General features: G+C 42.4%; 1 protein-coding gene across 1 annotated transcript in view; it reads left to right on the forward strand.

Moving 5' to 3' along the window:
• The first annotated feature begins 9,403 nt into the window (after positions 1 to 9,403).
• TMEFF2 (transmembrane protein with EGF like and two follistatin like domains 2) overlaps positions 9,404 to 20,525 on the forward strand; it is a 217,300-nt gene continuing 206,178 nt past the window's right edge. The window contains exons 1-2 of the mRNA XM_081141829.1: positions 9,404 to 9,938; positions 12,018 to 12,127. Coding sequence (XP_080997955.1) covers positions 9,767 to 9,938; positions 12,018 to 12,127 — 282 coding nt within the window. The 5' untranslated portion in view covers positions 9,404 to 9,766. The remainder of the gene's footprint in view (positions 9,939 to 12,017; positions 12,128 to 20,525) is intronic.

Below are 20,525 nucleotides of genomic sequence, written 5' to 3' on the forward strand. Positions count from 1 at the left end.
GAAATGAAGTGGCATAAAAATAAGTAACATTTAAAAATTGAACTGAAATTTTATGCTCTATGAAGATGACCTATGTCTCCAGACAGATAATGTTTCTTAAATGCACATTTTCATGAAATGCAACTTTCTAATATATTTATACATAATACAAATATATAGTGTACACCAAGATGAGGGCATTTTGTTGCTATGTCAATAAAAGCAGCATTGCCTAACCCTTTATCTTTCAATCAGATGGCACTGGCAAGACAATATTTTATTAGACAAGTAGAACTAGTTAGAGAAATAGGTTATTGTTTATGGAACGTAAGCCTATTGATGCTGTAAATTTATCTTCACATATGTCATGTAGGATGCATTAGTGCCCATTAGATGCAGGTATAAGCTAAACATTAATGGAGTTATTGTTGATATCTTTTCACCACAATATCCTCTCAGTTGTGTGTGCGATGCCTCTAAAGAGAGCTTTCTTCTAAATGGTAGACCATTCTAAATAATATGCAATTAGGAAACGTGCTATTCCTGCATTAAAGCACAAGCCAAGTGCAGGTTATTAGGATCCATTTCCAGTACAACTTTGCAAGTGAGAGAATGCGCAACAAGGAAGCAATCACTTACCTTATAATAACAGGTTTTTTTTTTAAAAGGGACATTTACAATCCATATAATCTAGTTAGAGACGCTTTCTTTCAGCTCTTTGTAGTTATCTTGACAATGCAAAATGGAAGTGTTCTTCAAGGACATTAAATCTCAGGTTAAAAAACATTGGATAAATGCTTTAATATTAAGAACTGGATCCCTAAAATGGAAATAAAAATATCTATGTTGTAAGGATGATGAGGATTATTTAAATAATTTTGTAAGAGGCAAGGCCTATGCAAATATGGTTAGCATTAGTACTGATACATAATGAAACAGTTTGCCTACTAAAAGCATATTTGGTCATAAATTTAAGTTTGGCTTTTCCCACATTCACCAATGACATTGTGTTTCCTCACCTCTTCAAGACATCATATATCACAAGTATCTTAAAGATATGTAAGTCAATTATAAAACTCTTACTTAAAATGTTAAAAACTTTTAAATTATTGTTTTATTTACTTAAGGGGAAATCACAGATCAAAATTTCAAAAAGCAATGGATTATGAAAAAAAACAAAGTATTTTCTGCTTTAGACAGTGACTTAGTTGTATTTAAAGTACATATATCCTACCTTCTAAAATTTCCTAATTCTCTGGAATTCATTAGCCCACATATGTAAAATCAGAAATCTCACATATAAAATGATTTATATACACTTAACACTAGCATAGATCCATGTATTTACATTCTATTATGTCTATTATGACCTTTAATTAGGAGTAAATTCTTGATCTGAAGTATCAGGGGCTGAGATGTCACCAGTCATGGTTTCTGACTCAGACTTCAGCAGCAAAGAACAAATCACATAAACTTCCTTTGATTTGCACACACTTGAGCAGGTAACAAATAATGCCTTTCCCCTTACAGAGAGCCTCTCAGATTACAGATCTCATTTAATCCTCATATGGTAACTGTCAAGTGACATACATAAGGGGGATCAGTGATGTGAAGCTCACGTGGCTTCATGGGTCAGAGCCCAAACTTGAAGTCAGGTTCCCACACAAGTTCAGAGTCATGGCCCTTCCCCCCAAACTGTTGGTGTGAGTCCCAACTCAGAGTCAATTGTCTGTGTAGGAGGAAAAGCCCCATTTTTAAAGTTTGTATAAACCCCAAAAAAGAAAGATTTAGCTCTATGAGAGGAAAGAGCTAATGCATTCTGTCTACACTGGTGTGTCATGTTAAACACTGTTCTTTGTATGTCTAACAGATGCAACTATATTTGTATGATATAATTAAACTCCCTTGGAAAGAGTTCAAGACCAACCCACATTACATTGAACTTTGTAATACAGCAACTAATATTATGTTAGATTTCATTGGCATCATTATATACTATGGCAGCAAGGGGATTATATTTAGCTTGTAAGAAATTATGTTCTAACTGCAACATTTGTGTGCAAGAATATCAGAATTAAATTAGAAAGATATTTCTAATGTTTCCCATATTGTACTCAGGTTAAATACATGTCTCACTGAGAGTAGTTAAGAACTAAAAAGTAAGGCTTTATTTGCTAGTTTCCCCCCCGAAAATCGAACTCATTCTGCCATTGTTGACTTTAGCCTCTTTATTGGGGTAGTGGGGTAGCTATCTGCCGAAAAGACAGTATATCACATATTACTGCTGCATTACTTTTAATTATCAAATAAAATAAAATAAATTTTTATAAATAAGAGACTCAATAAATTATGAGACACCCAAAGTGGAATTCTACCCAGCCAAATAAAGTAGTTCTCCTTGTATTTATTATGTGAATCAAGCAAGAAACAGAATAGTGTATATGGTAAGAAGCCATTTCTAAATCAAAGTGATATACACATGCACACACATATAAATATATAAGTATATGAAAATTTACTTATATTTATATGTATATATCCTTTTGATTTATCATATATATCACATATGTATATAAAGAAAGAACCTCACCCTAGCCTATTTGTCTCAGTGGTTAGAGTGTCGGCCCAGGGACTGAAGGGTCCCTAGTTCTATTCCATCCAAGGGCTCATGCCTCAGTTGTGGGCAACCAATCGATGTGTGTCTCTTACATATTTGTCTGTCTGTCTGTGTGTCTGTCTGTCCCTCTCTTCTCTCCCACTTCCACTTGCTCTGAAAAAGCAATGGAAAAAATATCCTCAAATGAGGATTTTAAAAAAAGAAGAATGAACCTGAAACCTGACCCCCTCTCCCAGAGCTTCACAGCAGATTCTCCTTCTTAAACCAGGTTGTTTCTTTGTTACTCAAGTAACAAAAAGAAGTCTGGCTAAGACAGAAAAGTGAGGCTAGAGAAACTAAGTAACGGGTCTATGCTCATGTACTCACAGATGCCTGGCCTGTCATGTGGCCTTACTTTGTCAGTATATCAGAACCCCTAATAATAGGCTGTGAATGGATAAGTGTCCAGATTTATGTTGCAAAGCAAAGAAATGTGTATAGTGGTATAAAGAACTCAATTAATTCTCTTTAAAATCTTGTAAATTATTCTATTTAAATTTTTTTTTGTTAGCATGTTCAATAATGTTAGATATAGCTTTTCAGAAGGTAGTATTATCAGGAATAATCTGTATCTGATTTTATGTTACCATCACTGCTACAGAAATTGGAGTATTTAGAGTTTACAAAAGATAGTATTGAGGAAAAAATTTAAAGGATGAAGGTGGTGGGGCTGACATTTTAATCATCTTCCCCAAAGGTTTAGGATGACAGGAAAAGTCGCATGGGAACATATAGTTGTGGAGTATTTGCCCTACTATGAGCTGGCTATATTTGTGTTTCTGTAAAATAGAAGTCACCAGGAATGGTCAGCTTTCTCATCTAACATGCTGACACAATTTTTAAAAAATATATATTTTTATTAACTTCAGAGAGAGGAAGGGAGAGGGAGAGGTAGAAACATCAAAGAGAGTCATTGATCAGCTGCCTCCTGCATGCTCCCTATTGGGGATCAAGCCCACAACCTGGGCATGTGCTCTGACCAGGAATGGAACTGTGACCCCTGGTTCATAGGTGGATGCTCTACCACTGAGCCACGCCAGCCAGGGCCTGACACAATTTTTTTAAAAGCCTCATTCCTTTAAACTATTGTTCCTAATGGTGTGTGATGTGAAAATCCATTGCCATAGTTTATTGTTGTATTTTCTTGCTAAAAGAGATTTCATGATCAAATAATATTGGAAAATCTGAGCTCAATAAAGTTAAACAGGAGTTTAGTTTTATTTGATGTGTTTTGGTTTGATTTTACTGCAGGGCTCCTCAGAGCCTTTAAAATGCAAATGTGCATTGTGAAGCTACAAGTGAGCTTTTCCAGATTTATCTTACAACAGAAGCCTCTCCCCTCCATTTTTTTGGGGGGGGGGCAGGAGAGAGAAACACTCAGGTAGGAGGAACAGCAAAATGATTGAGAACATTAGTTCTTGAGTGACCTGCTATGCCACTGACAAGTGATCTTAGGACAAAAACAAACAAACAAATTCAATGTCACAGATAATAGAGGGAGAAATGATTGAAGCTTATTGTAAGAAATAAACGAAATGTTGAGAATACAAATTGTAAGAACTAATGTTACTAATACTTTTCAAAATGCCAGGGAGTAGCCCACTTCTAATTTAGTTCAATAGATGCCCCGAGAAGCCAAAGACAAATATGAAAAGCAGTTTCTTCTCACACTGATTCAAGCTTCTGGTTTGGATGGGAAAAGAAAAGTTTTATAATGATTTGAAAAAAAGTTTTAAACTAAGCCCTAAGATAAGGCTGTAATTAAATTAAATATCAAATTATTGGCAAACATGAACTGCTACGTATTGCTTTGGTTAAATATCTTAAAGTGCACTTTTTATGAGATGTTTATTTTAAAAGTTTTAAGTGAAAATAATCACTCTTTTTACCTGCTGCAACTTGGATAATTTGCATAATAAAGAACCCCCCCCTCATTCACTTTCCCCTTGGCAGTGGCTATCAACAATAGCTATGCATTACAATCACCAGGGAAACTTATTTTTTAAATTTTTATTTATTTTTTAATTGATTTTTGAGAGAGGAATGGGGGTAGTGGGGAGAGGAAACATCAATGTGAGAGAGGAACATCGATTGGTTGCCTCCTGTATGCGCCCTGACTGGGGACCGAACTGCCACTTTTTGGTATATGGGACAATGCTCCAGCAGAGTCACACTGACCAGGGAGACAACCAAGGAAACTTCAGAAAAGCATACCATTGACTCTGCCTCACCTCCAGAGATTCCAGATCTGTAATGGAGACTCTATCAGTATTTTTTAATTCCCCAAATGATTATTACATATAGTCATGACTGGGGCCCACTGCCCTAAGAGGAAATAAACTATTTTTCCAGTACTGAAATTATAAACCTAAACATAAACTACCAAAAATAATTAAGGGCACAGGAATTTATAAAGCATAAGAAAACTTTTACATTATAAAATTATTTCCCTAAATCATTGCTTATTTTTTGTGCATCAAAAGTTGAAAAATAGCAAATTTAGTTATCAGTTTAAAAAATCAACCAGAAATGAAATGACTTCTCTGAAACATTGCCAATGGCATTTGATATATAAATTAAACACTTAGTGTTTGAATATATTTATTAATTACCAATAATATAACATGCATTTTATATTAATAAATTATAAATAATACCAAAGGAATAATGATTTGGAACATTATTATCCATCTGTCTATTTATCAATCTATCTACCCATCAGATGTAGGAATATCTATCTACATGAGATAGGCTAAAAATTAAGGGATAAAATGTTATGATATTGGGTTAGATATAAAAATGATGCTATACTTAATTATCAATAATCAACATATTGTGTACTTTAATATTATAGACAAATAACTTGGTATCTTTACTTTTGACTATATTTAAATATATGTATACATAAATATAGCTAACCACACATACACATATTTGTATATTCATTCATTCATTCATTCATTCATTCATTCATTCATTCATTCATAGTATTTTCCCCAAGGCCATCACAATTAAATCATACATTATATTTCCCTTAACCTTCACAGGAACCCTAGGAGGTGTGTATTATTATTATCCACATTTTCCAAATGAGGAAACCTTCTACAGTCACAAAGTTAGTAAGTCAGACATATTAGAAGCTTAATTCATATCAGTGAACATATGCATACAAAAACTCAACTCTTACAGTGCAGCTCATCTGCACCCTGAGTATAAGTCTTTACCCTGCCTTAAAAACCTCTCTGCCAAAAGTCCTGTGAAAACTGAGCAAGAACCCAGATATCCTTTAACTTGTCATATAGGTATATCTTAGTTCTCAAAACGAAATTAAAATATAGATTCCATGCTCCAACCCCAGACTTCTGAATTAGAATTCCTGCTAGGGAGGCCTAGAATTTGTCTATCTTTAAAAAAAGAAAAAAAAAGCCCCTCAAGTAACTCATATTAGTTCCAAGTAGGGAACACTGAATCTCGTTGCTCATTGTTGGGATTTAGTGGGCTTGGGAGTTTGGGTCTTACTGGTGATCCATAAAAAGGTGAGACAAAAAGGCTGCACAGACAGAGCAGATACGTCCTCAGTTATAGTTTCCTTTCTCAGAGGATAAGAGGCCTAAGACCTAAGTCACTATTTTCTGCTCCACTTCCTAATAAATCCCTTTCCATGTGCAAAAAATATATTTTTTAAGTTTTCTGGAAAAAATATCTACTCAAAAATTATTACAACTTGATTTTGCATCCTCTGAGTCAATTCTAGGGCGTGTATGCCATAAATTAACTGTTATAACTCAGAAACAGTAAAAACAAATATTGTGTACAATTAAAAAAAAAGAAATTCTTCAAATTCATGATAGGATTGTGTTGTATTTCTAGTACTCGTATAACACCCAATGCAAAGTAGAATTAGTAGCCCTAGTTTTGAATTCAATTCTAATAAGTCATAAGATTAGACCCCGTTAGGGGAGAAGTTGAAGCACTAATCCAGTCACCCATCTGATCTTTGTTGCTATAAAATGTAATGCCCGTCTACTTCCTCTGTGCTAACGATGAGCTAAATATTGTGTATATGTTTCTGTTGCGTGCCCGGTGGTCCTCGGTGGTTCAGTGAGCGATGCTCTCCTGCCGCTCGGCGGTGCCTGCGTTTCCGACTTTGCTCCTTGGTGGCACTGCAACACCGCGCGCAGGGCAAGCCGAGCGCGACCACAGCGTTCCTCCTGGAAAGGCTTTGCTTCCAGCTGCTCAATAATTTACAGAACCTCGGTGGAAGCGACTGCATTTGTTAACCAGTCACAGCCGGTAATTAACTCCTTTGGAGGTTTAAGTAACTTTGGGCAAAATGTCTTAGGAAGAGTACGTATTACTAGAAAGCATGCCAAAAATTTACTTAGCAGAGAATTCAGTAACAGCGTCACTCTGCTCAGAGGCTCTGCGAGACTCCCCTTGACGGCCGAGCGCTGCAGCCCCGCAGGTCCCGCTCCGTCGTCATCATTCCTGCAGGAGCCCCACGGCTCTGCTGCGCGCCACGCGGGGCTAGGCCCACCGCCCGAGCAGCGGCCGCGCCCCCGGCCCTGGGGACCCGCGCGCCGCCCGGGGGCTGTTAAATCTCCATCTGGTGAAACGTGTACTTGTGTTTTCCTGTCTCTGCTGAAAGCGGGCAGCGAAAACCTGGGAATCCACCCCCCACCCCACCCCAATATCGCTGTCAGCTCCGTCTAATGGGCACCCCGTTTCCTTAAAGAATCCAGCGCGCTGCCTGGAAGCCTGTTTCCTCGATGCCTCCACCGTCTGGTCGAATTGATCCGCGTTAATGGAGAGCTCCCCGGGAGGAGCGCGAGGCCGCCGACCCGGGGGCCGGGCCGGGGGCTCGGGAACCTCTGCGGGGGGGGGGCACCTCCGGGCGCGGGAGCCGCAGCCTAAACGAGTGGGCCCCGCACGGCGGAAAGAGGGTTCTCTGAGGCACCGAGGCGCTGCACCAGCACCTCTCTCAAAGGAGAAGTTAAAAAGCCGGGAAGTGGCAGGAGATTGGAGATTAAAGTGCTTAAAAGGATAGCTAGGGTCCAGCGCGTGTGCGTGTGCGTGTGTGTGTCTGTGTGCGCGCGTGCATGTGTGTGTGCGCGCGCATGTGTGTGTGTGTGCGCGCGTGTGTGCGCGCATGTGAGAGTGTGCGTGTGTGTGTTTCCAGCTAGTTCCCGTTTCCAAAGTGCACCGGTGCCTCTCTTAAGTGATTGGCGATGGACACATTGCCGGTGAGACGGCATCAAACAATGCTCTTCCAAATTCAGGGGACACCACGGAGAGCGAGGAAGGCTAGATTAGAAAAAGGAAAAGAAGAGATGGGGGGGAGGGAGGGAGGGAGGGAGGGAGGGGGGGAGGGAGGGAGGGAGGGAGGGAGGGAGGGAGGGAAGGAAGGAAGGAAGGAAGGAAGGAAGGAAGGAAGGAAGGAAGGAAGGAAGGAAGGAAGGAAGGAAGGAAGGATCCAGAGGGAGGGTGCGGGGAGAGCAGAAAAAAAAAATCCTGAATCACTGGACGATGACACATTAAACACTGGATAATCACATAGGAAAGAAAACTCATCCAGAACACGGTCACGGCAGTAACGCCCCGGATCAGGAGGGAGAGATGCTCCTCTCCATCGGTGTCCCAGGAAGCCGTGGGTCCCGCTACCAGGGACTAAAATGCCATTAGTCTGAAGTGTCTTAGCCGCAAGGGGCATGCAGCAGGGGGAAGGCGGGTCCCTCTGTGCCGCCCGCCCAGCGCCGGCTGGAGCGGGAGGACGGGCGCAGACGAGACACTCCCGCCAAGGGAAGCCTCTGGCCCAGCCGGGTCACGGGCGCCGCGGCCCAGGCCCGCGGGAGGCGCGCAGGCCACTCCCCGCGCCGCGGGTCCCGCACGCCGCTCCCCGGAAGGATGCGCGCGGCAGCCCGCCCGCCGCAGGCGCCGGGGAGCCTGCCCTTCCTCCCTGACAGCGCGTCCCGACCGAACCTGACCTTCCGCACACGTTCGCCCGCACCTCCCGGGCAGCCGCACGCTGGGCTCCGGGCCGGGATAAGCGCTGGCCGGGAGAGGCTCGAACCCCCGCTCCCCGCTGGGTCGGGGCCGCAGGGGCCGGGAGGGCGGAGGAGGGGGCGAGGGGGAGCGAGCGCCTGGAAGGCCGGGTGCGCAGCGTGGGGAGCGGCCTGCGGGTCCCAGGTTCCCGTGGAAACTGCCGCAGCTCCCCGGCCGGCCCGAGCCGTTCCCGCACCGCCGCCTTCCACCCCCGCTGGCTCCCCTCTGCCCCTGGGAATCGCCCCCGGGGCCCGCGGCACATCCCAGCCCGGATCCGGTCACAGGCGGGCGGCGCGCTCCCGCGGGCCGGGCCCGGCCCCTCCGCGCCCGCCGGGCCTCCGCCGCCTCCGCCCCCCGCTCGGCTCAGAGGCGCCCCAGCCGGGCAGGCGCTCGCAGCCGCGGGCGCGCAGGAAAGCGGGGCGCCACGCGGGCCCAGCGCCCGGGGGCGCGGAGAGTGAAAGGACAGGCGGCGCACTACGAAGGCGCGGGGCGCGCCCCCCCGGCGCCCGCGGCTCCTCCCGCGCCCCCCGCCCAGCCCGCGCGGGCCGGCCGGGCGAGCGAGCCCGTCGGTGGCCTCCGCCGCCGCCGCCCGGCACCTCCGCGCCGACCCCGCCCTCCCGGGACCCGCATCCCGCTCCGCCAATCAGCGCCCGGCTGCCTCTGCCCACGTGACCCGGGGCGGGCTGAGGACCTGCTGCTTCCCAACGCCAGAGGGATGCGGGCGGCAGAGCGCGAGCGGCGGCGGGGCTGCGGGGCGCTCTGACTCGCGCCGGCCGGCCCCCGCTCCGTGCCCGGTGCTGCCTCGGCCCCCGCCCCGGGCTTCTCGGAGCCCGCCGCAGGCAGCGGCCTCCCGCCCCGCCGGCGTGGCTCCTCAGCGGGCGACCCCCTCGCCGCCGGAGCCGAGCCGGGCCCCTGGATGTTGCTGAAACTCCCGGGACCATGCGCGCGTCTGGCCGCCGCTCCGCCGTCGGGTGCCGCCGCCGCGCCCGCTGCAGCCGCGCGCGGGAGGCGCAGTAGCCCGCCGCCGGGCCCCCGCGGCAGCGCGTCCTCCCCGAGCCGCTGGCTGCCGCCGAGTTGCGCGAACTAGTCATGGTGCCGGGGGAGTCCCCGCGGCAGTGCGGCAGCTGGACACTTTGCGAGGGCTTTTGCTGGCTGCTGCTGCTGCCGGTCCTGCTGCTCCTCGCCGCCCGCCCGGTGAAGCTCGCGGCGTTCCCTACCTCCCTGAGCGACTGCCAGACGCCCACCGGCTGGAACTGCTCCGGTGAGTCTCGAACCCCGAGCCTCGGGCCCGCCCCGGCCCAGGCCCCCGGGAGGACCGGCCCCGCCCGGAGCGCGGGGAAGCGCTCGGGCCGCCGGGGGGGGGGGGCGGAAAGTGCAGGTGCGGCCACCCTCGCGCCCTCGCGGCGCGGCGGGGCGGGGCGGCTCCGACCCCCTTCCGCGGATGGTTTTGTGGACTCCCTGAAGAGCGCACCCAGCCTTGGGGAGACACTGAACCCAGAATCTGTAATGTCATTAAAGAAGAAAGTCTAGGACGTGCTAGAAATAACTTTATGAGAAAGAATCAGCGAGAGAGCAATGAATCAGACGGCGACTGGCGGGAGGCGCCGATTCCCGGCAGAGGCGCGGCCGGCGCGCGGGTCTGGCGTTCGCGGCCGGGGCGCGCCGTGCCGGAGAAGCTGGGTTCCGAAGATGCGGTGGCTCCCCTCGCTCCCTGCCTCCCTCCCTCCCCATCCTTGCTGCGAGGGGCGCTGTCGCGGCAGCCGGCGGACGCGCGAGCTGCGGGCGGCGGGGGAGTGGAGGCGAGCGCCGTTCCCGGCGCCCCAGGCGGGGGGCGGCCGAGGCCCCGGCCCGCTCCCGCGTGTCCGAGCCGAGCGCCCCGGAGCGGTCCGCCGCTCCTCCGCCGGTGCCCTCGCGGCCTGCGCGGGCGCTGGGCCGGCTGGGCCGGGCCGGGCCGGGTCCGAGAGCGCGGGGCCGCGGCCGGAGGTCCTGCGCTCGGAGCCGGCCCCGCGCTCCGGCCGCGGCCCTTCGCGCTGCTGGCGGGGCTGCCCTGGCGTTGGAAACTCCGCCGGCGCGCCGGGGCATCGCCCCCAGGTGTGGCTGTCTAGGTTTAGCGCGTGTGTACGGGATTTTCATCTGTGAACGCGATCCTTCTGTACTTAAACCCGGCTGTAAATGAAGTGGCTTCCCCAGGATGCGTGTGAGCTGAAGTGTATGTAACTTTGGAGAAGACATCATGACCAGCTGTAACTTACCGGTGAAGGAATGCGCAGCCCTGGGTTGTCAGTGATGTAAATTCCGCCGGGAAAATCATTACGCATCCTTGTAGTTTGTGCTTTTTACATGTAAGTTAAGATTCGTAACCCTATTAGATTTGGGTCAATAGACTGTCTTTGTTATGTTTTAACAGTTTCTAAATTTGGCATTTTTATAAAACTCAGCATGTTTTCTTTAACTTACTCGTGGTTCACGTGTACATATGATTTTTCGGAAAGACTAATTTCAACTTAATCGAGTGCCTAGTCACTTTTCCTACTTTATCATAGGGATGTTAAACAACCTGCAGAATCAATTGCTTGAAATGTCGGTAGCTTTGTCGTCCAACCTGACCGGTTGGCTTCATCCCTGACTATAGTATTGTTTTAGAAATTGAGGTTGGCGATGAAGAAATTCATTATTAGCCAGATATCTTAAAGGGATCTGCAGAAGCCAAAGAGAATGGGCTGTTTTCCCAGGCGGATTGTCAAGAACCTGGCACCCCCACCACCCACCCCTGCTAACTCATAGGTGATCAGTCTTCATCTGAGCCAGACAGACCATCACAGAAAACACTGTGCCTGTTTATCTTTATTATTGGGGCTTTGTTTCCTCTGTGTCTGGAGAAATTCCAAATAAGGGTTTTTTTCAGACCATAAAGCAGAAGAATGATTAAAGACAGAGAAATGGTAAAATGGCATTCAGAGACCACGACCGGTTCTTTATTAAAATGTGGAATGTGGGGGTCATAAACTATAGTCCACTTAATGAGAAAACAATAAGGAATCTAGGAAGCAAGTGTTAAACATCCATTCAGCACCGCCAGTATTAACCCAAGCTGAAATAAAAGAGCACTACCAAAAAAGGATATTAAAAGAGAATTGGCTAGAAAGGAGATATGAAAAAAGAAACAAATATTGATTACTTAACTAGGTTTTTTTAGGTTATCAGTAGAACGACCTTGCAATACAGCTGTGGTTGTCGGGATTACAATTTAGGGTAGTTCTTTAGCAGCTTCGAGATACCACTGTTTTTGTTAAAGTCTATAACATTTTTAAATGACTGGAGTGTTCTCTTTAAATTTGAGGTTATGATGACAGAGAAAATGATCTCTTCCTCTGTGACACCAACACCTGTAAATTTGATGGGGAATGTTTAAGAATTGGAGACACTGTGACTTGCGTCTGTCAGTTCAAGGTAAGAAGTCTGATATTTGCATCTTCTAATTCATTAATGAGACTGCAAAGCAAGGATCTCCCTTTACAACCCATCGCTTGGCAATTTCTAGCTATGCAAGCTAAAAGGAAAGCTGGCATCAGGCAAAAGTACTGGTGAGAGAGCCAACTGATGTCAAGAAGGCATAGCTTTTTGGAGACATGCATATGCCACAGTTATAAATGTCATAGAAGTAGAATGTTTCAGGTTGTTCCTTTAGTGTGCCACAGGAAAAGCATGTCTCTGTCTTTTCTAGCATGCACTGTATAAGTCAGCTACTGGGGATAATAGTCAATAGCTAGTGGATAAGAAGTATTGTACGTTTGTTCCTTTCTAAAAATTTTTTTATTTTTTCCATCACCATTCATCCCCTTTATACCCTCTTCCACCCCTCCCCACCCCTCCCCCCAAATCACCGCACTGTTGTTCATGTCTGTGAGTTCTCTCTCTCTCTCTCTTTTTTTTCTCAATCCTCCCCCCCCCCAGTATCCCCCGTCCCCACCAGAGCTGTCTGCCTGCCCTCTATCTGTGTCTGTCTCTGTTTTGCTTAGTAGATCAGTTTGTTCATTACTTTCCACATATGAGTGAAATCATATGGTCCTTGTCTTTCTCTGACTGGCTTATTTCACTTATTGTTTCTTTTGATTGGGGCTATCATCTTTTGATCATGTTGTCTCTCTTTTAATGGTCTTTGGGTTTTATTATCCTGGCAATCTGGTTAAGTTCTTAAATGAACTGTTTCTTAATGTGACTTTAAAACTACTGTGCTGGTTTTGGAAATTGTGCAATCTGTTAATACATGTCAACACTTCACAGGTTCCATATTCAATTATAAATGAATCTCCCAGAAATCCAAAAGAGTACAAATAGCCATAAGTGATTTCATAAACATTAGAAAGATGTCCTTTGCTTCATGTAAAAAAAAAAAGTGAAAATAAAGAGAGAGAGAGATTGTAGCACTGTTGTCATCAAAACTAGATTATTAGTAACTATTAAAGGTATAATTGTTAATCTCATTGTCATAGTCATTATCTAACTAATGCTTCCTACCATGTAAATTATAAATCTTCATTTCTCTCAAAATGTTTACATAATCACATATACCTTCAAATATCATAGATGTCATACTAATGTCTTAACGTTCACCTTTGACTGTTACTGAATTATTTTAAGTTCCCATGAATTCTAACACAAGGTTCAACCAGGAAGCATGTGCATAAACAATACTGTATATGTGGGATCAGGGAAAACTTCTCCAAGATTATAAGCAAAACTAAGAAACAATTTAGAAGGATATAGAAGAAATAAAAACATTAAACTCAAATTCAGGTCTAAATATTTGTTACAGTATGTAGTATTTGGATTATTGATGAAATTTAAATATTTTAGATTGAATTCAACCTTCATGTGAGAGAGAGAAGAGAATTCACAATTAAATATAGTTTGACTTCTGTAAGCTAAAAGCTTCCTGGACGTTATTCTCTTCTTTAAAAAAAAGCAATAATCCTGATACTTACCAAGCACACCGCCTCCTGGTGGGTGAGTCCTGCTGTGACCATGCTGTACCCTTTTAGACTGTTCTATAGTGCGGAAACATATTCCTGCATATTTGATGTGCATGTGACACCAACCTGTAAGGTCTCCAGCCACACTGAACAGTGTAATTATGTTCTTTCAATGAACTGCATGAGAGAGCGAGCATAAGAACCCTCAGTTCATACTTTCCGCAAATGTTAACTAAAGGGAAAATGTAGTTGGATGAATCATTAATTAAAGGCCCACAGAATTTTGTGGATTTCTTCACTTTCAATGTGTGATTCCTATAAATTTATCTTATTTTCATAACCAAGGGTAGACATAAGACGTGAGCTCCTAAACAATGTCAAATGGATCAAGATGATCATTCCTCAAATGGAGAACCATAATTCTACAAAGATTTCTTGAAAAGGGGCAAAAAAGTTCACAAAATTCTAAGTGGATTCATGCTACTAAAACAAAATGTACAATTTTATTATTAAAGGAATGGTGTTCAGTTTTCAGGTTCCACAAAGGGTTTTGGTAAAACTTTTATCAAGAAAGATATATGTGTTTTTTATGCATTGGTCAGCCAGTTAAATTTGTCATTAATTTAAATAGTTGTTGAGTGTAATGGGGGTGGGGGTGACTGCAAGTTTGAATAAGAAACTAAAATGCAATTTTTTTCCTAATGCCTATAGTATTTTAAGTTTATTACTAAATTACTACTGCTGTTAGTTTGTGCTTTACAGTAGTTGTCAGTGTGTCAGGAGAAAATGAACATTTCCCTAGTGGAATAGTTAGACTCTGCACATACCAAGAATTTAGAATGGCTGAATTCAGTTGAAGATCAAAGAAAATGTACAAGTTTTACAAAGAATAATAGATAGGCTATTTTAGGCTAAGAGTATCTTGAGTCAGTCCTTTCCAATACTTTTCAATGAATTTGAGGTTGGTTTTGTTTGTTTGTTTGTTTTTAATTCCCTGGTATCTGATGAAAAGAACGATGTCCTGAAAATCTATTTTCCTATGTACTATTCTGAACAACACGAGGTCATCATTCTCTCATTCAAGTAAGATACGCAATATGATCTTTTTGGCTGAGTGATAAATTTCAAAGAAAAATGGGTGCATGTGTTTATAATTTATAATGTTTTCCAATTTAGATTATGAGTGGAACACTAAAGTGATCATATACTTGCCTTCACCTCATTTATGTGGGGTTTTTTAACTTTTTATTTATTTTTATTTTTTATTGAATTTATTGGGGTGACACTGGTTAACAAAACTATAGAGGTTTCAGGTGCACAATTCTATTACACATCATCTGTATACTGTACTGTGTGTTCACCACCTCAAGTCAAGTCTCTGTCCAGTCCATCACAATTTATCCCCCCATACCCTCCTCCACCTCCCCCATCTCCTGTCCCCTTCACCCCCACAATCACCACATTGTTGTCAGTGGCCATGAGTTTTTTCTCTTTTTTTCTTTTTTGCTCAATACCTCCAACCCTCCACTCACTCCCCCCACCCCACAGCTGTCAGCCTGCTCTCTGAAAGAAGCCAGTCAGAAGAAAGACAAATGCCATATGATTTAATTCATGTGCAGAATGTAATGAACAAAATGAGCTAACAAGCAAAACAGAGACTCATAGCGAGCATTCCCTTCTTTCTAACTTATTTTTATGTTTATTATTTTTTTGGTTTTTTTTTAATTTATTTTTTATTATAATTGACATACAATATTAGTTTCAGGTGATTCACTATTTATATACCTTATGAAGTGATCACCACAATAAGTGTAGTAATCATCTATGACCATACATAGTTATTATGCTGTTATTAGCTATATTCTTTATGCCATAAATTACATCCCTGTGATATTTTATAACTGAAAATTTGTACTTCTTAATCTTCCTTTTTCCAGTTTTTATTTTTTATTTTCTAAGTTCAGATAATTTTGAGTTCTGATATGTTCTCATTTTTATTATTTCTATTTTTTAAGTTTATTGATTTTAGAGAGAGAGGATGGGAGAGAGAAACACACACACAGAGATTTGTTTTTCTACTTATTTATGTATATATTGGTTGATTTTTACAAGTGCCTTGACCAGGGTTCAAACCCACAACCTTGGCATATCGAGACGATGCTCTAACCAACCTGGCCAGGGCCTTATTTCTGTTTTTGATTAATGAGAAGCTTACTCCTTAGTCTCTGGTCACTATCTCATGGTATACCTCCTCCCCCTTGTATCAACATTTATCTTCACAAGTCTGACACTATCAAAAATGCCTTCCTATGATTTCCATTTCTCCACTGTATAGAATAGGTTTTATATAATAAAGAATGAACACCATTGTTGTCTTCCAGTTAATACCCAATCAACCTTTAAAATTTTAATTCTAGACTCTCAGCAATAAAGATAAATTTAAAAAAAACCATTATGCTAAGTGAAAGAAGCTAAGCACAAAAGCCTTAGCTTCATGACTCTTCAAAATATTACCCGGTCTTTGATGATCAAAAGTTCTACTTCTGAAATAACTACTGCTCATTTCCACTTTCCTTCACCTCTGCCTCAGTTGCCATTCCTCCATGATGGTATTCTGTATGAATCAGCTATACCTGCCTCTATGACTTGTATTTTCATATCAGTGTGTACTGCGATGATAACATGCACATTTTTCCCTTTGTTTTAGTGTTTCTGCCTTTCCCATTTTTCTCAATATTTTATTTTGGTAGAATATACATAACATACAATTTACTATCAACCATTTCTAAGTGTACAGTTCAATAGTATTAAGTGCATTCATATTGTTAGCAACTCTAACCGCCATCTATCTCTAGAACATTTTTATTTTCCAAAAACTAAAACTCTGTACCCATTAAACTCCCCATTTATATAACCAGGAATTATTTTATTGTGATAAAATATGCATAACATAAAATTTACCATTTTAACCATTTTCAAGTTAACAATTCAGTGGCATTCAGTACATTCACAATATTGTGCAACTGTCACCATTGTCTAGTTTCATAGTATTTTCATCACTCCAAAAGGAAATCCTGTACCCATTAAGCAGTCACTCCTCATTCATTCTTCTCTCCTGACCCTGGAAACCACTAATCTGATTTCAGCTTCTATGAATTTATTCTGGATATTTCATATAAATGTAATCACATATATATGGCCTTTTGTGCTTAGCTTTTTTCACTTAGCATAATGTTTTTAAAAAAATGTATCTTTATTGTTGAAAATAGTACAGATGTCCCCCCCCCCACTGATCCCCTCCACCTCGCATCCACCCCACCCCCAGGCCTTCCCCATACCAGTGTCTGTGTCCAAGGGTTATGCATATAAACATAAAGATTCTTTGATTTATTTCTCCCACCCACTTCCTCCTTCCCACCTTCCCTCTGAGATCCCCAGTCTGTTCCATGCTTCTATGTCTCTGGACCCATTTTGTTCATCAGTTTATTTTGTTCATTATATTCTACATATAAGTGAGATCATGTGGTACTTGTCTTTCTCTGCCTGGCTTATTTCACTTAGCATAATACTCTCCAGGTCCCTCCATGCTGTCCCAAAGGGTAAGAGATCCATCTTTTTTAGAGCTGATAGTATCCATGGTGTAAATGTCCCACAGCTTTTGTATCCACTTGTCTACTGATGGGCACTTGGGCTGTTTCCAGATCTTAGCTATTGTAAATTGCACTGCTATGAACATAGGGGTGCATAAGTTCTTTTTGATTGGTGTTTTAGGTTCCTTAGGATATATTCCTTTGAAGTGGGATCACTGGGTCAAATGGCAGTTCCATTTTGAATTTTTTGAGGAAGCTCCATTCAGCTTTCCATAGTAGCTGCACCAGTTTGCATTCCCACCAGCAGTATACTAGGGTTCCCTTTTCTCCACACCCTTGCCAGCACTTAACGTCCTCTTTTGAATTTAAAATAAATGTATTCTACCCTTCAAACATATTAAGTAGTCCTTTATATCCTCATGGGACTGAAAGCAGGGATAGTGCTGAATCCTATATATACTATGCCTTTTCATATATATATATATGACATTTTAATTTATAAATTAGGCACAGTAAGAGATTAAGACAATAGCTAAAAATAAAATAGAAATATTAAAACATATACTGTAATAAAAGTTATGTTAATGTGTTCTCTCTCTCACACAACATACCTTGTTGTACTGTAAGCACTTTATGGCTTCTCTTTGGCATATCCAAATTGCCAACGTCACTACTCTTGCACTTGGAGGCCATTATTAAATAAAATAAGGGTTATTTGAACACAAACACTGTGATACCCAGAGGACAGTTGATATAATAACCAAAATAGCTACTAAGTGACTAATGGGCAGGGAGACACTGGACAAAGGGGTGATTCACATCCCTTTGGTGATGGAGCAGGTTGGCGTGAGATTTCATCATGCTATGCAGACAGGCACCCAATTTTAAAGTAAAAAATTGTTTATTTCAGGAATTTTCAATTTAATATTTTTGAACTGGTGTTAACTGCTAGTAACTGAAATCATGGATAAGGAGAGACTACTGTATCTGACTTATTTCTCACAACTGGGTGAGATAATTATTTTCTCTTTTTAAAGATGAGGAAGTTAAGGCCCATAAATACAAATAACTTACCATTATGGAGTGATGATCCTAAAGCAAGAACTGAGGTCCTTTGACACCAAATCTATATATATTTCCAGGACATTATACATGGAAATAAAAATATCAGTAGCAAAACTACAAAAGTACAAATTTATTGTGGAGAACTCTTAATATCAAAAGTAGTATAATCTCCCTGGCCTGCGTGACTCAGTTGGTCGAGCATTGTCCTATGCATCAAGAGTTTCCGGGTTTGGTTCCTGGTCAGGGCACATGCTGGGGTTGTGGGCTGGATCCCCACTAGGGGTTGTTCAGGAAGCAGCCAATCAATGTTTCTTTCTCATTGATGCTTCTCTCTCTCTCTCCCTCTCCCTTCCTTTCTCTATTAAGTCAATAAAAACATATTTTTTTTAAAAAGAAGTACAACAAATTCTTAGGTGATGGTATGAGTTCCAGAAATGGTGTTCAACCTCATGTATCTTATGTTTCTATCTGTATGCCAGTCAATCTGGTGACTCATTTATGGGGATGAAAATTTAGAGACAGTGGATAGAAGGATGGATGGATGGATGGGTGGGTGGATGGATGGATGGGCAGATGGATGAAAGGGAGGGAGGGAGGGAGGGAGGGAGGGAGGGAGGGAGGGAGGGAGGGAGGGAGAGGGAGGACATGTAGTTATTCATATATAGCACTGATCAATTATCGCCTTATAATTTTAAAATATGATGAAGCCTTATGTGTTTGGGTATTATTTATTCAAATATTAAATATTTTTTTTAATAAGCCATGCTTTAGATCTGCAATTATTCCACTTACTAGGGCTGCATAACAAATTTTTCAGAGCTCAGTGGCAAAAAACAATGAACATTATTTTGCTCATGACTCTGTAATTAGACATGGCTTAATGGAAACAACTCATATCTGCTCCCCTTGACATTAGCTCAGGTGAGGGGGGAACTCCAAGGTTTGGTTCTATACTCATCTCAAGGTTCTCATTCTTATATCTGTCTGTGGGCTGGGAACTTTGGTTCTTTTCCATGTGAATCTTTCTGTATGGGCTAGTTTGGGCTTCCTCACAGCACAGTGTCTGGGTTTCAAGGGCAAGCATCCAGAGAGAGAGAAAGAGCCAGGTAGAAGCTGCAGCCTTTAATGACCTAGCCTGGGAAGTCAGAGAGTCACTTTCACCATAGTTACAGGCCTGCCTACTCTTTTAAAATCATAAAAATGTTTCCATATACAGAAACATAGTCACAGAGAAGTAAAAGATACCTATGAAATAATCAAAGGATTGGAACATAATGCATATTTTTAATCTTTTTTTCTTTTGGAAGAGAAATATAACATATCCTAAGTCATTATTCCCAAGCCTTTGGCAACCAGAAATATAGCAGAATTCAGTTAACATCTGTGGAGAACCTTCTACATGCCAGACTCTATGGAAGGTGCAGACAATATAGAAAATAGAAGTTATGCAGTTTCTAGATGCTGAAATCTCAGCTAAATGAAATCCTTATTAACCAAACAAGTAATCATTCACATAAAAAACTTCTCACATAAATGTTTTTTCATTTGTAGCAAAATTAATTCCATATATTCTAGAGTGTCAAGTCATTGAATCTACCAGTGTGGCATGTAGCTGCTTTCTTAACCAATGTGGACATTTTGGAACAAAATTAATCTACTGAAAAATGCATATTTGGAAAATAAACTTAAGATTTTAAAACATCTTATGAGAAATAGAATCACTTTTTCCCTGAGAGGAAGTTTGCACAACACATTCATTTATGGGCCCAACCATCTGGGCCCGAGTCTTGTTTCTTCTCTTACCAGCCAACTCTGTAGCCTTTAGTAAGTCACTTAACATCTGAATATGTCCCTTCATCTGAAACTGAGCAGTATTATGATTACTACTAAAAATGATTTCAAACAACCTGGCATATTTTAATGTAGTAGTTAGCTTAATCTTATGCTAGGGTTATCCGGTCTTCCTTTATTTTTTTAATTTTGGACATGCATGTTTCAATGTCCATGTTAAATGGCAGTGACTCTGTTAGTTAAAATACATATCATGAAAGGCAAATCATTTTTATTTCTTTTTATAAATGAATATTGCAAAGTATTTTTAAAAAACATGACTTTGTAAATCCTCCTAAGTGCCCCAGTTAACCATTTCAAATGGGGAAACTGAGGTATAAACTTGTTACATATTTCATCACTGAGTGATAATACACAAAGTCCTACACC

This window comes from Miniopterus schreibersii (genome assembly GCF_964146895.1).
Source record: "Miniopterus schreibersii genome assembly, chromosome: 7".
Taxonomy (NCBI): Eukaryota; Metazoa; Chordata; class Mammalia; order Chiroptera; family Miniopteridae; genus Miniopterus; species Miniopterus schreibersii.